At 39.9% G+C, this 23046-nt stretch overlaps 1 protein-coding gene across 1 annotated transcript in view; it reads right to left on the bottom strand.

Annotated features, from left to right (window-relative positions):
• Positions 1 to 2423: 2423 nt before the first annotated feature.
• Positions 2424 to 23046, bottom strand: part of LOC132566348 (polymeric immunoglobulin receptor-like) — a 46281-nt gene continuing 25658 nt past the window's right edge. The window contains exons 4-11 of the mRNA XM_060231280.1: positions 21524 to 21853; positions 20968 to 21300; positions 17562 to 17876; positions 10228 to 10348; positions 8565 to 8683; positions 7071 to 7199; positions 5161 to 5213; positions 2424 to 3370 (exon numbers count right to left, since the gene is read on the bottom strand). Of these exons, the coding sequence (XP_060087263.1) occupies positions 3293 to 3370; positions 5161 to 5213; positions 7071 to 7199; positions 8565 to 8683; positions 10228 to 10348; positions 17562 to 17876; positions 20968 to 21300; positions 21524 to 21853 (1478 nt within the window). The 3' untranslated portion in view covers positions 2424 to 3292. The remainder of the gene's footprint in view (positions 3371 to 5160; positions 5214 to 7070; positions 7200 to 8564; positions 8684 to 10227; positions 10349 to 17561; positions 17877 to 20967; positions 21301 to 21523; positions 21854 to 23046) is intronic.

The following is a 23046-nucleotide window of genomic DNA, read 5'->3' as shown; positions in this document are numbered from 1 at the left end:
TCTGTCTATAATGCTTCTGGCATGTTACTAATACTCTCTAAAGGTTCTAGATTCTAAGGATTTTGCACATCAAGTTTATCATTTTTACTTTTAAGTGCTTTTTTTTCTTCTTTATATCGAACTATATGCATTTGTTTTCTATATTCAGGGCTTTTTGGTAGAAAAAGCCCAGCAGAAACTAATTTGCATATTAGGCCACACACCCCTGTATCACCATTGTTTTGCACAGGTCTTTTTTTTCAGAAAAAGCCCAGCAGGGATTCATTTGCATATTAGGCCACACCCCCTGGCACCAAGCCAGTTGGGACTGCGTTTCTGTGCATTCTTGCTCAAAATAAGCCCTGTCTGTATTTAAGATTTGCACCCCTTGCCCAAAGGATCCTTCCTCCATGCCAGATTCTAGTTTATAGGAATATGAATAGCACCATTTAGTCATAGTTATTGATGGACCTATCCTTCATGACTTTATTTGATCTCCTTTGAAGCCATTTATGCTAGCAGCTATCACTACACAACATGGCATAAGTTCTACAATTTAATTTTCACATTGAGGTAAAGTAGTTTGTCTTGCCTAAATCTACTGCCCAGATTTCATTCAGTTACCCCAAGTTCCAATATTTTGGGGGGAAGGAGGGGGAGCGCCTGTCTTCATTTTCTCCACACCTTAAAAATTGTTTAATTCTATATCATAAGTCCTTTAAGACATTTTCTTTCCTAAACTGAAAAGTTTCAAACATGTTATGTAGGTGCTCCAACCCCTTGATCATACTGGACTGGTTCCTGACCGGCATTTTAAGCCAACACAGAGGAGGGGCCGGGGTGTATCAAAAAATAAAATCCAAACATGCATATCTGCTGCCCATCCCACTCCCATATTCACCCCATCCATAGGCATCTCAGCCGTGGCAAAAAAAGCTACCACTTCCAAAGTTGTAACAAATTTTTGAGCCGCATGGCATCCACTGCAGTAGGCAATTGCATACCGGAGCACGCATGTGAGGCACACTGGCAGTGTGAACCCATCAAACTGCCCCAAGCCGGCTTTTTTTTTTAAAACGCATTGCTTCCAAGCACATAGGCGCATGGGTGCACATGTGCATGACCAATAAACGAATGGGGGCGGGGGGAAGAAACCCAAACCAAGCCACGGGGATGGTGTGGAACCACCACCTGACTGTGCCAAAGTGCATCCCACGCAGGATATAGGCAGTTTTTGGGGGAGCATGTGGATAGGCTTCCACTGCTCCATTTTGAGCCAGCCCAATTTGGGATGCCCCCCATGCGTCCCAAGTTGCCAGTTTAGACCTAGCCCTGATTACCCTTTTCTGCACTTTCTACAGCTCTATGACATTGTTTTTGATAAGACAGGATCAGAAATATATACATTATTTCAAAGGCAGCTGCGCTGTAAAGAATTATGATAGTGACAATTTAATTTTCTATCCTTTTCCTAAAAAATCTAGCATAGAATTTGCTCTTTTCATTGCTGCTACACATTAAGCCATTCATCTTAACCTAAAGATGTCTTTCCTGGTCAGTCATTATCAATTCAGATGGTGTTACTGTACATAAAAAGCTGGGGGAGTTATTTGTTTGTTTTTTACTCAATGTGTATCGCTTTACATTTATTTAAACTGAGCTTCATTTGCACAGTGCTGCCCACTTAACCAATCTGGAAAAATCCTTTCAAAATATAATTGGCTTTTTTCCATCCTGAATAGTTTGTTGCTATCTACAAACTTTGCCATTTCACTGCTCATCCTGAATTGAGATCATTTTTGAACAAATGGCACCAGGCCTAACACAGATCCCTGGGAAACCCCGCTTCTAATTGTTATCCATTACATGAACTGTGAATGTACTGTCTTTTCTGCTTCCTGTTGTGTAATCAGTTGCTAACTCATGAGGAAACATGTCCTCTTACTCCATGACTGTTCAGATACATTCTGGTGAGAGAACTCTGTTCAAATCTTTTTGAAAGTTTGAGTATATTACCTGGTGGGGAAGCCTTGCCTAAACTACCAGCAGTTTTGTTAGGGAATGTATATTAGTCAAATGGTGTGGTTTGGGTGCTTTCAAATGAAAATACAGAAATTGAGAGATCCTGAATCAGCAGTTCTCTCTCACACACACACACAGACGATCAGATCCTTCCGTGTTCTCTCACATCTTGACTGATTTGGTGAGTGAGCACCATCAAATCCCCCTTCCATAGTTTGTTTGCAAGGCTGGTGTGTTTCTAGTGGTGTGTGGGCAAGTAGAATGACCACCACCACTATGTATTTTTGGAAAGCTACAAGATTACAGGAACTTCTTATTTCCAAGGGTATTCCAGTATTTCATAAGCCCTTTTAAATCTGCCAACCTGTAGCAGTGCTTGGCAATATGTTTCTTTCTGAAAAAGTGGACTGCCACACTCTGTGTTCATTAATCATTATTTATTAGTCAAACATGCAGTAATCAAACACATTGCAAATATTAATGGGTAAATGATATACAGAAGTCTAAATTTAAAGTAATCTAAAAAGCCACTGATCCCAAAAGAATATAAATTAATGTGCCAGGCTTATTTTGGGAAAGAAAAAAAAGGTTTTCCACCCCATTGCTAAACTCATTTATTTGATAATACATTCCAAGACTGCACCACGACTATAGAGATCTGGGTTCAGATCCTTGATCAACCATGACACACCACAAATGACCTTGGCGTAGTCATGATCCATCGGACTAACATATACATAGCATTATTATGAGGATGGAATAGGATAACCTTATGCTATCTTGAGGTACTTGGAAGAAGTATGGAAAACAGACCATAGGTAACAGAGTAATTTCCAGATGTGCTTAATTATCTATGTTTTTAGTTTAAAAAAATCATTTATAAAATTCTATTCTCAGTAAGACTCCTGCATTAAAGCTGTTTGTTTATAGACTGATTGTCATAACCCACATTAAAAATGTCCAGTTATATAGATGTCACTGAATTAGCTGAATTAACGGAATCAGTTTAAAATGTGTCAGCATTTCACAATTATAGTCACTTATATGATTTTCCTACACATTTTTATTACTTGATTTAGATTTGTTTGCAAATAAGCTGTTTACTCTTAAAGCAATATTTTAACTCTGAAGTTTCATTATTTAATCAATGATAGAACAGTTATATGAAAATATTAGACATTCTCAAAGCTTACTGATTTTTTGCTTTCAATCATTATTGTATCATTCATTTCCATAGTGTTTGGAAGTGCCCATGACTGGGCAGCTCATTAGCTCCTTGGGGTTTACATTGCTAGGAGCTTGTAGCAGAAATGGACTCTGAATTAAGCAGAAAGGTGCTATACGCCATCTCAGCTTCCTCTTTAGAACCCTAAAAGAATGGACAGAAATCGCAGTTAGAAGTGTACATTCATATTAATTTCAGATCCAGATTTCAGGGAGGCTACTGGTTCTGCACTTTCAGGAGTATCCTTACTGGTTTGTAATATTGTTCCATCCCACCCCCACCCCCAAAGAATCCAGAATTTGGAACCATTTCTTTTCATTCTCTGCTAATTTCCCACTAGAGGCAGCAGGACGAGTGGGTAGAGAGGGGATGAAAGCTGACCCTAGCAAACAACTGTTAGTTAGCCTCTCTCTTTCTTTTAAATTTTAAAGAGCCAGGGGCCAAGTCCACCCAAGATTATAATGGCCCTCTAGAATTTAACATGAAGAGAGATGCCAACTAACAGTTGGTGGTCAGGTAGACCTGGTCTCTGTAGGCCAGGACTATTTTCCATACCCTCCCCCCATAGTCCCTTTACATTTTAAAAGTGAGAGGACTAAACTGAGCCAAGACTCCCCTGGCCTCCATAGTCCCCACCAATGTTCCCTCTAAGCTGCAGAGTCTTGTGAGCAAAAATTCTACTTTGTGAGCTACTGGTATTAAAGTTGTGAGCTACTGGCATTAAAGTTGTGAGCTACTTGCATAAATTATTGTGCTCTGGGGTCATCCTTCCTGGGCTAAGACAAAAATATGCAAGCTGGAGGCTAAAAATCTGTGAGCTAGCTCACACTAACTCAGCTTAGAGGGAACACTGGTCCCCACTGGCAGTTCCAAGGCCAGATCTACCCCTCATAAAAATAACGACCAGTAAACCTAGCCTTTGGAGGCAAGGTCTACCTAAATAGCAGCTGTTAGCATCAGCTGTGGTTGGATCTTGTTTCTTTAAAATTTAAAGAGGTATTATATCCTTTGGGAGTAGACTCGGTCTTTAGAGGCTGGAGGTCAGGTTTTCCCATATAAAAATAATGGCCCTTAAAGATGCAAATGGAAAAGAGATCCTGGCTAACAGTTGTTTGCAAGGGTGTGCTTCTTCTCTCTCCTTTTCACCCCACCCCAACTCCTGTGCTTCTCAGAACCCAAAACCGAAATTCTGCAATACAAATTTAAGTAGTCTTTTGCATCATTTTGGAATTTAAGAAGTCTCTTGCATCATTTTGGATGTCTCTGAGCTGATCCAAAACAACTAATCTGACCTTTAATTTTGGTTCATGGATATCCAAATGCACACTCCTAATCTTACAATTTGAACAGGGCCCAGGACCACAGTATCACAACACAACTACCTTCATAAAGTGACCACTCTATTTTTTCAAGGATCTGTATCACAATGTATGATTTACAAGCACCTCAAACAGGATCTCCCACTATCACATTTAGTTTTGTCCTAGGAAAAGCTAAACCTGCCAATTCACTCTTCTATATTACTTCTAGAGATATGGGGTTCTCTCTTCGTTGGTACCCAGTCACACATTTTTTTTAAAAAAGCAACCACCTTGTTTTCCAAGTCCTTAATCTTTATAACCATTTCATAAATATAGCTTCCTCTGCATCATTTGAATTCTGGTTCCCAGAAAATAAATGTTCTGCTAATGTTTCCAGAATCATAAAACTAAGAAACTGAGACCTGTTGCTTTCTGGGTAAGAAAATGTTAAGCTTTCCATTTTAAAACTTGGACATGGCTGAGGTGCACTACTTAACAAGGAATTAAGAAGAACAAGTTCATGTATAAGGAGTGCCAAAAGATATTAAGGGGAACTTTGTTATGCATGTTCTGTAGCTTTGATTACATACTAGGCTTCTGCTCCCCTTTTTAATTAATTTAGCTTCCTCTTACTCTTTTTGTTGACTTTGGTGCTTCTTTGGGACTCCCAGTGGTAATTGCATACTCTGTAAAGAATAAGATGTTATGGGATTAGCTTGGAAAGAATGAACTATTCCATTTGTTCATCATCTTACACCACAAAATTTAATTTATGAAACTTTTGGGGCCAACCATTCCAATTCACAGTAACCATCTGTTGCTGCTTCCTTATATTGAAGAGCAGCTTAATCTACAATGATCAACAGGCGATCATGCTTATCTTCAATTCTTTCAAAAACTACACTGGCAGATTTCTACTTTGTCAGCTGACTCAGCTGCTCTTAAAGCCTAGGAGTTACCAGGACTGGATTCACATGTTGCTGGATACTGCACCATGGTTACCCTGTAGCAACCATTCATAACTGGATTTTTCTGGTGAGGACAAGACCATTCAGTTGTGCATGATTGCTACTGTGTATTATTATCATCAACATCAACAAAACAAAAGTAACAACAACAACAATTTGATTCATTAATCGCCCTATCCTGGCTAATCCATAAAACAGGTCAAGCTAAAACATCTTATATTATACAACACCCCACCCCGATGGCATGCTATTAATTTCTTTTGTTCCAAACTGCTGGGTGTCGTATCAAGGTGGGAGGGGGAGAGCTTAGAGGGGTAGGGAAAATGAGGTGCCAGCCAGCAACCATTTCTGTCCTTACTTGAAAGCCTGACAGAACATCTCTGCCTTGCATGCCCTGCAGTGCTAGTACAATATCCAACATTGTATGAAGCAGCCCCAGGATTATTTTCTTCTGAATCGTTGACAGCCCTATTCAGTGCATAGTAGTCACCCTACTCTTATTCTTAAAAAATCTGGGAAAGCCATCCAGCTTTCCCTAAAAATTTGTTTTCTCTCCAGAAAGCCCATCAAGGTGTTGTTTTAGGGCTGACAAATAGGCATCTGCCCCAGGAAACATTTTTCCTATAAATGCAATCACCCAGTTCCATAGCTGTGTGTGTTCTCTACCATACACCCCCACTTGCATGTGCACCTCCTCCTGTCATCAATCTGTAAAGCACTGGCTGGTTCACAACCTTCTCAGTGGTCTTCGACCTTCTAGATTGCTAAATATTACCTCTTCAAAACTCCTTTGCTCTCCCCACTCCTTCCTGATTTCCTCTTAGCTAGCTTGGGTGCTTTAAGTGTGTTTTGTGCATGTTTTTTCAATCAAACTTCCAGTTGAACACCTGAGTGGTTTATTTTGAGAGTTCTCTAAGGGATAGATCCTGGTATACATAGGTGGAGATTCCCAGTTACCCCCTGTTGCTTATCTCCAATTAAACTAATTTTCACCAATTAAATTAGAGACAACCTATTTGGGTAACATCATAGCCCCTCACTTGGGTGAGTCTGTTAAGCATACTAAAGTGTAGAATAGGGATGCCAGGATTCCTGCTTTAGCAGGAAATCTCCTGATAATCCTATTGCCTACCTGCTCCCCAGGCACCAGTGGGAGAAAATGAAGGGACAATGAATGCATGTAGGCATAGAGTGTTTGTGAAATGCTAGAGTCCCCATATCACTTCCAGTTTTTACTGGAGGTGACATAAGCAGTGTTCCCTCTAAACTGAGTTAGCGTGAGCTAGCTCACAGATTTTTAGCTTCTGGCTCACACATTTTTGTCTTAGCTCAGAAAAAATGGCCCCAGAGCACAATAATGTATGCAGTAGCTCACAACTTTAATGCCAGTAGATCACAAAGTAGAATTTTTGCTCACAAGATTCTGCAGCTTAGAGAAAACATTGGACATAAGTGCATCATACCATGTTGTTGCACCAGGCCCATTCCTCCCAAGGGTTTTGAACTGCAGCTCAGCATCTATAGTCTGGGAACGAAAACAAATTCTATACACAGTCACTGTTTAAAAGATATTACCATTAATCTCTCCTAGCTGGGTTTCATGAGCTTCTTCCATGCATGCATTGTCTTTTGCTCCATATTGACTTGCATTCTCAAAGTCTGTCATGCTGATGTTTGTCCTGTAGCTAGCAACTGAGACCCGATCTGTTTGAGGGAAATGTTGTTCAGTAAAAAAACCTCCCCCTTTGATTACCAGATTCAAATACATTCTGTAATCATGGTAACTTTTCTGATATTCTACAATGTAGGCTAAATATATTATACAACCAACAAAGATAAAAACTGAAAAGCGAAATTTAAAATGAAAGAAACATTTCAGAAAGAAGGGGGAAGTGTAATAGAAAGATAGGGACACAGTATACAAACTATGGGAGTGTTCTGGTGGTGTACACAACCTATTGTAGGAGGCATGCCAGAAGAGGATGCACAGAGCAAAGGAGATTCCTTCACCTTCTCCTCCTTTGATTGGAACTAGGTTAGTTGCCACTGAAGAGGGAATCAGATTAAGGAACGTTCCTTCCCTTCCAGAGGCAAGCGTTGAAGCTGCCTTTACCACCTTAAGCTTCTCATCCATTTTCAGGCTGCTAGGCCTGAAAAAGACCTATGCACCCATGCAGGTAGTTCAGTTGACAAGAATCTGGTTCTCCCAGACCTCACTGCAGGGGCTGGCTGCTAAAGAAAGCCCTTTAAACAGCTGAGCCATGCTTTTGTTTGTTTGTTTGTTTGTTTAAACTGCTGCTTTCTTTCCCCATGAAAGCTGCCAAAATATTGGAAACAGCTGAGCCATGTGGGTTCAAAACAGCTGAACCTGCTCCTGCGGCTCAGCTGTTTCCTGGGCAGCACTGGCAAACTGCTCCACCTGGCTCAGCTGGTTAAAGGAGCTTTCTTGGGCAGCTAACCCCAGGCTGAACCACAAACCAAACTGCATTTTTGTGGTTTGTGCCCATCCCAAAATAGAACCATTGCTACCTATTCTTCAGAGTGGGTAGTAAGACAATAGAGAAAGCATGCAAGCCCCCAAATGTATCTGAACATTTATGACATATGCTTGGACACCTCAGTTTTGATCTTCACGATGCATGTAAAGAGAGTAGTTTTATTTAGAACTGCATTTGACTAAGTTAGTTTTTAATTCTTGGCAGTCCTAATGGAGATTTTAAATCGTTGTCTTGTGTTTGATGTATTTTTAGAACTGTTGCTTTATTTATACTGTAAGCTGCCTTGAGTGCCTCAAGACAAAAAGGCAGTGGATAAATGTTTTAAATAAATAAATACAATTACATGACAGTTGTTTGTAGAGAAGGTGAAAAACAGATTCCAGGTCACCAAGACTTTCTATGAATTTGAGTCAATTATTTCCAAAGTTCACCTCTCCAGTTTTGAAAAGGAAACTGTTTCTTGGATGTACTATTTGAAAAGTGAAATTTTACTGCTCAGAAATACATTAAAGCAATAAACATAACTGTTTAAAATTACAATTTTTCTCTGTGTGAGCTAGAATAGACTCACCTGAATTCTTGAAAATCTTGAATTTAACTAAAGCAAAGATAGTAGCAAGAAGCAGAAACATAACTCCTAGAGGGATCAAAACTGAAAGAAGAACCTTGGAATTATTATGTTCTGCAGGGCTGGAAAAGAAATTAAAATGACACAATCATGATTTTAAAATGGTAGCTCCAAATGTTAGTATTTGCCAATACTTTTCAGAAAGAGAATTCACAACCCAAATTTAGAATAAAGCAATAGACATTGACCCCCTTTCCATAGGGATTGTCACCCAAAGGTTCAAGTTCTCAGATGTGATCATAACTTATAAAACAAGCAGATGCCCCCACTTTATTTACATCCCCTAATGAAGCAGGATCCATTGAACCTAAGGCCTCTACAGATCAATTTATTCTAACAAACAATACAGCCTTGTAATTTAAGTAATGTGTACTCTAATTGGTAGCATCAGTTCAGGACATCCAGTAGAAGTTCAGGACTCTTTTCCATCCGTGTTAACCACTGGAAGAATTCTTCTTCTTAGGCTGCTTCTTCATCCAGCTCATTAAAATGCAAACCTTGGGTGTCAATCATATGACCATTTCAATTCCAGAGATGAACGTAGTACTAGGTGAGTTTCTTGGGGACATGTTAAGTCACAAAATGAACATATTCCTAGTATTAATAAGACCAGGCCATATGGTATAACAATCAGACCAGTGGACTTCAACCAAATCACCACTATATTAGAAAAATGTGATCAAATTGGGTTCAGCTGGTTAACTGCTTTTAAAAAGGGGGCAGTCAACTTTAATCATTTTAATTAAAATGACCAGGACTTGCATTCTGTTACCAAAAATTTCCTGAAAATGAAGGAGCACTATATTTTTTAAAAAACATTTAAAAAGCAAATAGCGCCTGCCTATATGGTAAGTTGACATGGCTGAGCCTTTTCTTTCAGTGGTTACAGTTGCATTTAATCATAGAACTGCTCCGATCTTGAAGAAAGAGGGAACAGAGGTCTGAATTTAAAAGCAAAAAGGGGTAGAATCATGAGTATAGATACCTCCTACATATACATCCACAGCTTACCTCCCTGGAATTCCTCTCCTTAAGTACTTTTTTCACAGCTAAGCACACTTGGGTATCAAAAGGAGAAGTGTCTCTGGTTGAAGTTATATAGCAACAGCACAGATGGTTCTACACTCTGCACATGTGTATTCCTTCTGCACTGCCAATGAGACTCACCTCACTCTTTCTATGCTCTCTAGGCATCACTGTATATAAAATTCTGAACATTTAGTAGTCACGCTTCCTTTGTCCTAGGTTCAAATTTTTAGATATGGTTATCTAAAATATTACTTTGTGTATTTTATATTTTATTCTCTTTCTATGATACAATATTATCTAGGTTTTTTGTTAACTGTTCAATTTTTATTTTAACTGGAGATTAACTTGAGTGCCTGTATATCTGATAATGTTTTTTGTCAGTTGAATCTGGTTGTAGATTGTAATAAAATTGAAATAAAATTGAATCTCCTTTGGCTCTTAGCAAACATAAATAGTCTTTGTACTTGTTCCTTAAAATATATCTTTTAAATGCAATAGCAAAATGGGAACTTGTTCTTCCCTTTAGATACCTTCGCTTCTCAGTATATGATACACTCAGATATCACTGGAGGCTTACCTCTCCGTTGGATTTTCAACTCCAGTTGCTATCTTGGATTTCCTTAAGCGAGAATCTATCCCCAAAATAGCAGCATCACGGTTGGATTCTGCATCAGGAGCGTCTTCAGACCCTTGAAATGCTGTTTAGGAGTGTTTGTTTAATCGATATTCAGCAGCACATGAAAGAGCAAAAGGAAGGAAGAATGAAATAGTACATAATACATAACTAAGAGATTTCCTAGTGTTATATCCTGGAAACAGTTCAGGTACAGAAATTCTACTAAAACAATTTATACAATATAATATCTAAGTATTGTTAAAATATGTCCCAGGTAATTTTGCAGATAATAAATGAGTATTAAAATATTTTTACATCTGATTCTATCATTCAGGGGTGGCCAACGGCAGCTCTCCAGATGTTTTTTACTTACAACTCCCATCAGCGCTAACCAGCATGGCCAATGGCTGGGGCTGATGGGAGTTGTAGGCAAAAAACATCTGGAGAGCTACCGTTGGCCACCCCTGTGCTATAGGATTCCACTGAAAGGCCTCTTGCTCTGGGCCTCTCAAAACCTGGAACTGGCCTTGTCATTAATGCCATACTTTCTTGTAAAGAAAACCACCCCTGCTATAATTGCATTTCTCTTTTATTAAAGTGATAGTATAGTGTAGTATATGAAATTTGAGCCCTCTTCTAATTTTTTCATAGACCCAATGTCAGAAGTGACAATTTTTGCAATGCAACATAGGATACAGCTTTCCAGAAAAATCTAAAAGCCAGCTGGCCTTAAATACTTTTAAGGCACAAATATAAAAAGCAGTCTGGTTTAGGTGCATTTCATATTATTTCCCTTATTTTAATAGCTCATATTAATTATATGAAAAAATATCAATACAAGACTAATAGGCATTTTTTTAAACAAAGGAATTATACTTAGGGCATGTAATATTTATCCCACTATCATGGGATAGAATAGGCATCATGGTGGGCTACATTTTTCAAGTTCTGCAGGGCGGACGTGGGACTGGACTGAGGCTACAGAATGTTGGAATAGCAATAACACTAGATCCCACTACAGAAAGAGAAGAGATATTTAGAGGATTAATTAAATTGTAAAATTCTCCAACAGATAGACGATGCATCAAATAGAATGATGTTACCTAGCAACTGAATGGACTACAAATTTCTCTGCTACTTTTTGTTTTGCATACTCATCTTGTATTGACTTCAGTCCACAGACCAGAAGATAGCTATGTACTGATCCTTCTCCAAATGTGGACAAGTATGATTATCTGCTCTGTGTGTTTAAAAACCAGGTTAAGGTTGTTACTTCTTCAATTAAATATTTGATAATTCATTAACAGCTACACTAGGCTTTCTGCTCCCAGATCCCATTGACTGTTGGCACTCCAATGGCTGGCAGGAGGTGGTGAAAAATAAAGACAAAGGCATTATATCATTTCTGGCAAAAACCTACATATGAAATCATGTCAGTCTAAGAATAACCAGAAACCCTGTGGTTTCACCATGGAGTTTCTGGTAATTCCTAGAGAGGAATGAAATAACTTTCTGGTTTTCCCCAGAAGTGATGTAACACTGTATCCAATGGCACCCCTCCATGTCTTCCCTGGACTCCTACCACTCCCATTACAGCAAAGGGAAAGAAGTTCAAACTATTCACACCAGTGCTTTTTTTCCTACCCTCAGTCATCTACCCCCCCCCCTTTTATTTATTTATTATAAACATTTCTAGACCATCTTGCCATTCCTGTATGGCAACTTTTAAGGTGGCTAACAGCATACTAAACAAATCAACCCAGAGCAAAACAAACAAACTACTGCATATCATTAAAAACAGAATAATAAAACAGAAGCCACTGAAAAACCCCCCAGCATTTAAATACATCAATATAAGCACAGTGACACACACCCACAAACAAGATTTCAGAGCTGGATTCAAGGCATGTTGAAATAGACATATGTTGGCCTGATGCCTAAAAATGGACAGCAAGAGAGACAGTGATATAATGGTGGGGGTCTGCTATAGACCACCAAGCCAGGCAGAGTACTTGGATGAGATACTCCTACAACAGATTGCAAAGTTCTAGAAGAGAAAGGGCATAGTGATCATGGGAGATTTCAGTTCCCTGGACATCTGTTGGGAAGTCCAACTCTGCTAAAAATGAAAGGTCAAATAGATTCCTGACTTGTCCTGCTGATAACTTCCTTTTCCAGAAAGTGAAGAAGGAAACAAGGGGATTTGCTATCTTGGACATGATTCTCACCAACAAGAAGGAATTGATTGAAGAAGTGGAAACAGTGGACACCCTGGGCAGTAGTGACCATATGATTTTGGAATTTACAGTCTCAGGGAAGGGAAAAGCTATACATAGTCAGACTTATAGGTTGGATTTCAGAAAGGCAAACTTCGACAAACTTTAAACTATGCTGGATAAAATCCCATGGTCAGAAATGTTGGAAATATGTATCTGTTTTGTATGTCCTTTGCAATGTTCTAAAGTTTCAGTCGTTATAGGGTTAACACTGTGCCTGATTCCCTATTGTCTGCATGACCTAGGAAAAAGATACGGACTGCTGTCAATCAAGGTCTAAAAGCGGGAAAACCTGTTTTGTCTGTTGTTCAGTTAGTTAGATGACTTCCTTTGTTCAGGCAGAGAGGTCAAGAAGAAGAAGGAAGTAGCCTCCATTAAGCGCATGATCTTCTAGTGTGAGGATGTAGTTCTATAGTGTTTGTTATTTTCACCTCCCAGTACCCTTTCCCTGTAGAAATAAATATGTTTTTGCTTTTTCATGTTAAATGCCTCTCAGTGATTATTTGATCCAGTGATCCATCGCACTGTTTGAGATAAAGAAATAGATTTTCAAGCACAATTCCCTAACAAAATTGATAGCAGAGCAGATGGTTCTTGGGTTTTGCCATCAAGCTGGTAACTTATAGCATGGACTGGTTTTTTTTAAATTCTAAATTATTTTTTAAAATCTGGATCACCTTTGAGAGCATTAGAAAGCAATAGGCAAAAAGCTGCTATGCTGTGCAGACAAGCCTCAATTTTAAAACGACTTTTTTTTCTCTTGCCATTACTGAGAGCGTTCTGACTTAAATGAGCTTTAAATTCAGATTGTCTTGATCTGGAAATGCTGCTACTTTTGTCTAAAAGCCTCAGATGTGCTAGAAATGGAATTTTTGGAGCTTTTTAACCCTTTTTCTGTGGATTACATCAGAGACCTTGGAACAGCCTTGTTGCAACCACGCACGCACATTCAGCTGCTTTTTCTCTCCAGTGAGGAAGGAAGAATCTTTAACCCTGCCCTGCTCAATTGCTGTGAAAAATGTTGAACCCAGAGAGAGGATGGACCTTCTGTTTCCATGTCTTCAGGAACAGCCACTACAAATCCTGGTTTTGGTACCGTGAGTAACCTACCAGTGATTTAGTACCCTGAAGTTAACTAAGAATAATTTCTCATTCAGGCTCTCGCTCCTAACGCAAAGACTTGAGATTTATGGAGCTGAAAAAGTTTTGTCTGAAAATCCCCCTGAGAATGAGCAAGAAAAATCAAATTTTAAACGACTAGATGATTTTGCTAAAATGCTCATTTTAGAATCTCTTGAGGCATATGAAATTCCTGATTTGCACACTCTTAAAACTGCAAAAGAAATGCTTGAATGCCTTAAAGATAAATATAACAAAACTCCCATAAGAACTATTTATTATTTAAAGGGCAAAATATTTGGTTTTCAAGTGCAAGAAGGGGAGAATGTGACTAAACGTCTGAAGGAACGTATGTGCATGCAATCCAGACTACAGGAGCTTGGTGAGGCTATTGCAGAAAGAGACTTAATCTCAACTATATTGAAAGCTCTACCAAACAGCTACAAGCGAATTAAGATGATTTTGAGACTGCAAACAGATTTGAGTCTGGAAGGTCTGTTAAATGCTGTCGAGGAGGAAGCAGCCTCCAGATCTGGGGACAAGGACACTGAACTGTCTGATTCTATGTCTGCTTTAAGCCTGAAACCACAGTATAGAAATAAGTCAAAAAGAGATATAATATGCCATAAATGTGGGCAAAAAGGCCATATCGCAAGATATTGTAATAATTGTGATGCTGCTACTGAACAAAGGAATAGCAATTTAAAAGCACATGTTTCAAATGAGGGAACACGGGTGCCATCTTGTGGCCATAGAAATAATAGCAGCCAGAAATTTTTAAACCAGAAATTTTCCAAGCCACATGGCTCAGGTAGGAACAAAGAAAAGAACAGAGAAAGTACCATGCATGTTAATAATGTGAATTTTATTGGTGAAAGAGGAAGATTTTGATTGATAGTGGATCTTATATGCATATCTGTCGATATAAGGGCATGTTTTCAGAGTTGGATGAAAGTCAGTGACCTGAAATGATAGGTGCCAACCAGGAACCCTTACAAGTTCTTGGTGTGAGTGAGATCAAAATGAAATTGCTTACCACTGATGAAGATTTAATGCCAGTAAGACTGAAAAATGTAGCTTATGCACCTGAATCAATTGATAATTTACTTTCAAGCCAAGTGCTTATAAGAAATAATTATGCTGTATATCTTGATAAAGGAGATGATGGTGAAATTATTAAGAAGAATTCTAAAATTAGTTTTAAACTGAATGAAAGAAATGGAGCTCATTATATTATGGACTTAAGCAAAAGGTCAGATGCTATTGAAACAGGATATAGGATGACCTTGACAAGCTGGAAAACTGGGCTAAAACCAATAAAATTAATTTTAACAGGGATAAATGTAAAGTTCTGCATTTAGGAAAAATCCAATGCATGGTTATAGAATGGGGGAGACTTGTCTTAGCAGTAGTATGTGTGAAAAGGATCTAGGGGTCTTAATGGATCATACACTGAACATGAGTCAACAGTGTGATGCAGTGGCTAAAAAGGCAAATGCAATTTTGGGCTGTATCAACAGAAGTATAGTGTCCAGATCACGTGATGTGATGGTATCGCTTTACTCTGCTCTGGTAAGATCTCATCTGGAGTATTGTGTTCAGTTTTGGGCACCACATTTTAATAAGCATATAGACAAGCTGGAACAGGTCCAGAGGAGGGCGGCAAAGATGGTGAGGGGTCTGGAGACCAAGTACTATGAGGAAAGGTTGAAGGAGCTGGGGATGTTTAGCCTAGAGAGGAGGCGACTGAGAGGTGATATGATCACCATCTTCAAGTACTTGAAGGGCTGTCATATAGAGGATGGTGTGGAATTGTTTTCTGTGGCCCTAAAAGGTACGACCAGAACCAATGGGTTGAAATTAAATCAAAAGGGTTTCTGGCTCAATATTAAGAAGAACTTCCTGACCATTAGAGTGATTCCTCAGTGGAAAAGGCTTTCTCGGGAGGTGGTGGGCTCTCCTTCCTTGGAAGTTTTTAAACAGAGGCTAGATGGCCATCTGAAAGCAATGAAGATCCTGTGAATTTAGGGGAGGTGTTTGTGAGTTTCCTGCATTGTGCAAGGGGTTAGACTAGATGACCCTAGAGGTCCCTTTCAACTCTATGATTCTATGATGTTGTGGAAAAGACTGTTTGCCAGACTGAAAGCAGAAAGTGTGACCATAGGAGATGTGTTTATACTTGGCATGTAAAGACAAATAAATAAACATAAATGGAAACCAGAAAACTGTTTGAAAGAATGTTATTTTGGGAAGATTTATCTGCATAGATGTGAACCATTGATGGAAGAGTTGCTCACATTATGTTTTTGTTGGTAGCATCAGTAATTAATTTTAATTTTCTTCTACATAAGATTTACTACAAGATGCATCTGATGGTGTGACAACATATGACCTGTTTCATTGTTTCTACCATTTTGGAAGTATGAAATTTAGTTCATATATATCAAAGAAGTTACCTTAACTACACTATTAAAATAAGTTATACCCAAAAGTTTGTCTTATCTTCCAAAAAGTTGTGGCCTTTTGTATAAGGCTGTGGACATATTATTGCCATACATAACATATATGTACTAATATATATGTGTGGCAAAGCATCATCCTACGTTAGGCATACTTAAGGGGTTATCTGTGTAAGTTTTCATATTCTTCTTGCATATTGCTTATTGAAGTTACTGGCTTTGTGTTTCTTTTTTCCTTGTTACAAAGATTTCTTCTCTTTTTCCTTTTCTGGTTTTCATATTTAAAGCAATATGTAATAGATAGGGATGGGCACAAACCGGGAAAATGCGGTTCAGTTTGATTTGTTGTTTGTGGTATGCCTGGTTTGCAGACCACAAACCATTATGAACTTTTAAAAGCCAAACCTCATAGACCTCACCAAGTCATTTTGACAGGCACAGGTTCTAGAGGTTCAGGATTTTATAGAACAAATCCTGTGCAAGCTAAAGATAGGCTGGGTTCGCAGCCTCATCCCCCGCTCTTTTAAAAATTGGGAAGCGGGGGGGTGGGGGAGGGGGGAGAACATACGTGTAGGCTTCATATTGTTGTAGAGCTCCTGAGTCGTTTGTAAAATGTGTGCCCCTTTAAGGCTGGGCAAGAAGCAGGAAACAGGAAGGGCTTCGGAGAACAGCCCCTCCTTTTTTTTTCTTTCATTTTCACAGTAAGTAGACTTCTCCCGAAGAAGATCTAGTAAGTATTTGTGTGTGTGAGAGAGAGGGAGAGGGCAGGGGATTCCCTGGTTTGGAGGCCCTCCCCCCCTTTAGAAAGCGTGGGGGGGAGGGAAATGTCTACTGGGCATTCTATTATTCCCTATGGAGAACGATTCCCATAGGGAATAATAGGGAATTGATCTGTGGGTATTGGGGGCTCTGGGGGGGCTATTTTTTGAGGTAGAGGCACCAAATTTTTAGTATAACATCTAGTGCCTCTCCCCAAAATACCCGCCAAGTTTCAAAACGATTGGACCAGAGGGTCCAATTCTATGAGCCCCAAAAGATGGTGCCCCTATCCTTAATTATTCCCTATGGAATAAAGGCATTTTAAAAAGGTGTGCTGTCCCTTTAAATGTGATAGCCAGAACTCCCTTGGAGTTCAATTATGCTTGTCACATCCTTGTTCCTGGCTCCACCCCCAATGTCTCCTGGCTCCACCCCCAAAGTCTCCTGGCTCCGCCCCCAAAGTCCCCAGATTTTTCTTTAATTGGACTTGGCAACCCTACATTGAACCCCCCCTTCCCATTGTTTGAGGTTTGGTAAACATTCATGAACCAGTTGACTTACCACAAACTTCACAAGCCAGCCAAAATTCATCACAAACTTTAGTTCATGAGCTGGCTTGTGCCCATCACTAGTAATATAAAAAATATAATGGGTTGTCCTTGTGATCAGAACCAAAGCTTACCTCCTTCTATTCTCAGATATACTGCCATGGTCTCCCCATAACGACCTTCATATTTTACTCCACACCAATACCACCCTTGATCTGATGGTGCCACGTGGTCAAAATTCAGAGACAAAATTCTACTGTCTTTATCACAGTTAACTACCAAGCCAGTTTGGTTTAGTTCATATGAGCTGAGAGGATCACATGCAGTATTCTTCCACTTGCACCAATATTTATTGTAGCTATAATATTTGCATGGATAAGAGCATGTCAGGGACAAAGGCGAGCCAGCAACAATGTTGATTTCCTTCAGTCCTTTCAAATTGGGTTGCCCTGTTTCAGAAGAAAAAAATCATAAGCAATGTAATCACTTAAAATCAAAGATCCTGATCTTTACATACATATGTGCCATCAAGTTGCAACTGACTTGTAGTGACCTGAGCAAGGGGCTTTCAAGGCAAGTGAGAAGCAGAGGTGGTTGGCCATTGCCTTTTTCTGCAGAGCCTTCCTTTGTGATTCCCTCATCCAAGTTCTGACCCTTCTTATCTTCTGAAGTCTGACAAGATAGGGATCTGCCATGCCACCTTCTTTTCCTCTAATCTGATCTTTAGCCTTATCTAAATTATTTCATGGTTCACACAATCCATTGCATCATCACCATAATCCCATGTAACCAGATCTAACCTGACCTGACTTCCCTAGGATATGTACATGTTAGATACACATAGTATCTAAACTTTTTGTTGCTGTTGTTCAGTAGCACAGTCAAGTCCAACTCTTTGCGACCCCATGGACAAAGTCACACCAGGCCCTCCTGTCTTCCACCATCCTCCGAAGTCTGCTCAAATTCGTGTTTGAAACTAGACACTTACAAATAGGGAACATTTATTTTTACCGTCTGTGGTTATGATAATATACTGTAAATCACACCCATGATTTCTTGGTTCTCATTTTACATTGGAACTGATCAGGAAGATAAATAATGTGAACCATCTGTAGGATTTCTGATTTTAATCTTGAATCAATGCTTGCAACTGATATGGTTCTGACTCTTGGCTTCCATATTCTTAACACTTAGAAGCAATGTGATTCCTGGTGCCAATTTACCAGTGTCTGCTTGCTTCTTCCCCCAGACACCTCTCCCATAAAGCAAATAGCCAGTCCTGGCTATCCTCTACCTTGCTTCAGAAGAGCTCAAGGAGCGTCATTTTTGGGTCTGCAGAAAGCAGCCAGTTAGAGGCAGATGTACCCATCATTGGAGGGTGATTGGTTTTGAATTTCACAGGCTTTTGTGATCACCCACCCCCATGGCAGCCATATTGTGGTGGTTCTCATTACCCATTTTCAAAATTCTAAAAGTGCCCAAAGGCTCAAAAGGACTGTTCTAGAGAGGCCCAGTGACCTAACATGTCATTATTCTGAGCGGCTTTTAAAAAGCACAAGATTTCTTTTTGGAAAAAGGAAAGAAAAACAGCCCTAGTCTTTACTATGGAAATTCTACACAAGGCATGGATAGATATGATAAGAAAGAGTGCTGGTATCTGGGTGTTTATGTCTATCATGTAGCAGCAGGGACTGTTGGCTTATTAGTAGCAGTTGAGACTAAGTGAACATGTGCAGTCCCTTCAGAAATTAGCAATGCATGGATACAATGGTGAAAATTCACTGGGGAGTCCTGAAGGGGGAGGGAAGGACAGGAGAGAAAACAGCACAGGAACTCTGTCCAGAATATTTCCATTGTTTCAGCTAAATTCTTATCATATCCTCCTCCAAGTAGCACAGAGCACATGGTTTTCACAGTGTTATCCTCACAATAGCTTTGTTAGGTAGGTTAGAAAGAAAGATGGCAGCTGGCCCAAAGTAATACAGTGTGCTTCATGGCAAAGATGATATTTGAAACAGTGCTCAACATTAATTACTATCCCATAAGGGCTCAGTAGAGTTGTTGGGAATGTGGTTGTGTTCTTTCCATATTGCTGATGTGGCTGCAGATAAAGTACAACAGAAATGGGGATTGCACACAGCACGTTTCCCTGTCCTAGCCCCCAGCAGTGGCCATCCCCCCTCCCCATAACTATGCTGTATTATACTATGCTGATAATACTACTGTAAAATAGGCATAACAGGTTCTATGAATTCCCTGCTTTCTTTCACTTTTTTAAAGTAAGGATCTTCTCCTATTCTCCTTTTCCCTTACATTTTTGCTAGGGAAGAAGCTAGATACATTTTTCAATGAGAGCTGAGAATTCAGCTACACCCATTATTATAATAGTATATCAATATGTTGATATTCTAGTGCTGATTTTGAAAAAATGTAAAGCCCCCTCAGTGGCAGAGAAAGGAAATTGCTGTTGTGAGGACAAGATCAAAGGCTGCCATCCGAATATTTCTACCCCTGCAATAGACATATAGGCTTTACTGTAATCTTTTCCAAAACTTTGGAGCAAGGCATGTTTGCAAAGATCAGACAAAAGCTGGAAAAACCCTGGGAAGTGCATGAATGCACCATGGTGCTCTGGGGAAGCAGGAAAAAAAATCCCACTTGCCAACAGGGCATATAAATAAACCACTGCAGAAATGGCCTGGGTCAGGTTAAGTGTAGCATTTTTTACATTACATGTATGAGGTAAGAAGTTTGCAATAAAACTGGAAGGCAGTTTTGCAATACAAGTAGTGATAAGTTATTGTACCCCATCTTGCTTGATTTTTGATATCAAACTGAGCAAAGAAAGCTGGTTTGGATGAACAATTATAGCAATGCATAGAGAGCCAGATCCACAAACCAATTTGGTTAAAATAACCTGTTCTTATCCTAAACACACTGGTCACAAACAAGACAAGGTTCAGCTCCATTAATTTCAATTGCAAAGTTAAAAATATTTTTAACTCTGTTGCTCTTATTAAGATCAAAATGATTTTCATTTAAAAAATCTTAACTTGGGCTGACTTGTGCACATTAATTAGAAGTAAGCAACTCTGAAGTCAAGTACAATATCTAGGGCTGAGGTGCTGATCAGGTTAACTTCATGGAGGGTTGCCAGGTGGGAGTGCAGGATCCCTTGATTTTGTGGGCTCCTGTAAAGTACTGGTCAGCTGGCCAGCGGGGGAAGCCCCAACCACAAACAGCCATCACCTAGTGCAATATCCTTGACATGGTGACATCACGTGGAAGTGACATCATCATGTGAGGAATGTTGTGCAGCAATACTCAGGTATTTTGGGGAAAACTCTATGGAAACCATAGATGTTACCCCACCCCCCACCTTGCTCCCAGAAAGCTGTCTCTAACACCCCGTTGGCAAACAGGTAAGACCTGGCAACCCTAACTTCATGCAAAATATCTTTACATAATCTGCTTTTGCTACGTTAGGTGGAAGCAACATAATGCACTGAGATGCTAAGCATAATGAACACTGTTTTGTACCTTCTATAATCTTTAGTTCTGTTGTTGACTTCTTTTCTTGTTCTCCATCTGTCATGCACCAGTAGTATCCTGCATCAGTCTCCTGCAGTTGGTTCAATATGACAGTAAAGGTGCCATTTTCTGGGTTATCGTGCATCACTATCCTTCCCTCATAGGAATCCAACACATCTCCAAAGTTGTTTATTAACTGGGTGCACCCATTTTTTCTCCACTTACATAAGTATTTCAATGTAACATTTCCTTTGGGGTCATAGTAACATTCAACAGACACAGAACCATCCAGGACTCCCTTTACTAGAGGCTGTTCAGCATTTCCTTTGGACAGTAAAGGCTCTGGACAAAGAAATAGAACATATTGAGCTGTGCAAGTAGACATTTTCTTTGTTTTAAAAACAGTTAAACAGATTCTGGGCATGAAATATGGGATGCATAGGCCACAATCCTAAGAACACTTTCCTATGAAAAAGGCCCATTGAATAAAATGGGACTTACTTCAGGGTGGATCTCCTTAGGATTGCTCCATTAGGAACAGATGAATTCTCTGACCACCACCCACCTTCATAGATGTGTATATTCAATTCCTTGGTTTCTCCAGATATTCCATACCACCCAGCTCCACACAAGTACAATCCTGAATCTTGTCTCTTTAGCTGGGTCATAAAAATATTGAATGATCCAGGAGCTTCATTATGGTTCAACAGAACTCTTCCTTTGTAGGATGGGTTGACATTTCCAGAAGCGTCAATGACCGTGGAGCACTGGTTCTCCGTCATCCGACATAAGTACTTCCTTGCAGTGCCATACAGATTGCCAAAATCACACGTTATAGTCACTGCTCCTTGTTGCTTAATGTAGAAGAGCTGAGCTTCTTCAGGTATTACTGAATCTGTATTAATGATATGTCAAATGAATACAGTACTGATTTTCAACTTTCTATTATACCATTCCATAGAGAGATGAATTGCATTCTTTTTGCAGTCCCAGAGACCTGCAGAAATTCTCAGTTTATCCATTTCCTGGTGGGCCTCCAAACATGGCTGAGTAAGTGCATTCAATTTGTTGACTCATAAGTTGAGCAGGACATTTTAAATTGCAGCACCACCCCTTAAAAACACTTTTATAAACTAACAAATTGCATACCAGCTTTGAAGATACTGGCTTAGACCCAACACTCTGTTGGATTCAAGCCACTAAGTGGTAACTTCCTATTCCCTGTAATGGAGTTATATGTAAGACAAATTGATCCAATAAAAATTGGGCCTTGACTATGGCCCTTTTCACACTTACCAGTGAAAACCGGAAGGGAGCCGGTATTGTGCCAGCCTGGAGTAATCTGGGACACGGATGTGAGTTTTCAGACACGTTTTTTTCCCAGTAGGGTTCTGTGATTGAAGCGAGCCTTTTCACACTATTCCGCTTTTATCTTGCTTCCACGAGCGCTGGCTGTTTTTGCGCCCTTTTTTTGCCGGTGCACAATCTCTAGCTTTTGGGGGGGGGGGAAATGTTGGGCTAAAATCGCTATAGCGATGTTTCAAAACAGCACCACCGTAGGATTGGATACACAGTTCAAGTGGGAAGAGAGTTTACAATCTAAACATGGTCTGTGGCTCCCCCCCCTAATATTTATACCTGCTGCAGCTTGGCACAAGTCACTTTCCAGCCAATAGCCTGTGAGCATGGATGGTGCACATCAGGCTGGGTTAGCAACTTCTGTCTCACCAATCATTATTGGTCAGTTCTCCCACTGAAACCTGCTGCCCTATGGGCAACCCCTCTCCAGGTGGCAACAGCCCCCCCTCCCATAAATGTGCCTCAGAGTCACCTACAAACCAATCACATTCCCGTGACTCCTGTGTGGGCAAGGAAGTGATAGCAACAAGTGACAGACCAATGCCTGATCTCTCGCTTGAACTGATCTCTCACTTGAACTGTGTATCCAATGGGGCACTTGTTACAAAGTGTCAGCCGCAGCAATCTCAGGCATTTCAATGGAGCCCAGGCATCCCTATGGTGGTGCTGTTTTGAAACATCGCTATGGCACTATAGCGCTATTCCAATCTTAGCCCGACGTCCCCCCCC

Source organism: Heteronotia binoei, chromosome 2, assembly GCF_032191835.1.
Source record: "Heteronotia binoei isolate CCM8104 ecotype False Entrance Well chromosome 2, APGP_CSIRO_Hbin_v1, whole genome shotgun sequence".
Lineage (NCBI taxonomy): Eukaryota > Metazoa > Chordata > Lepidosauria > Squamata > Gekkonidae > Heteronotia > Heteronotia binoei.
This window is presented reverse-complemented; position numbering and strand designations above follow the sequence as displayed.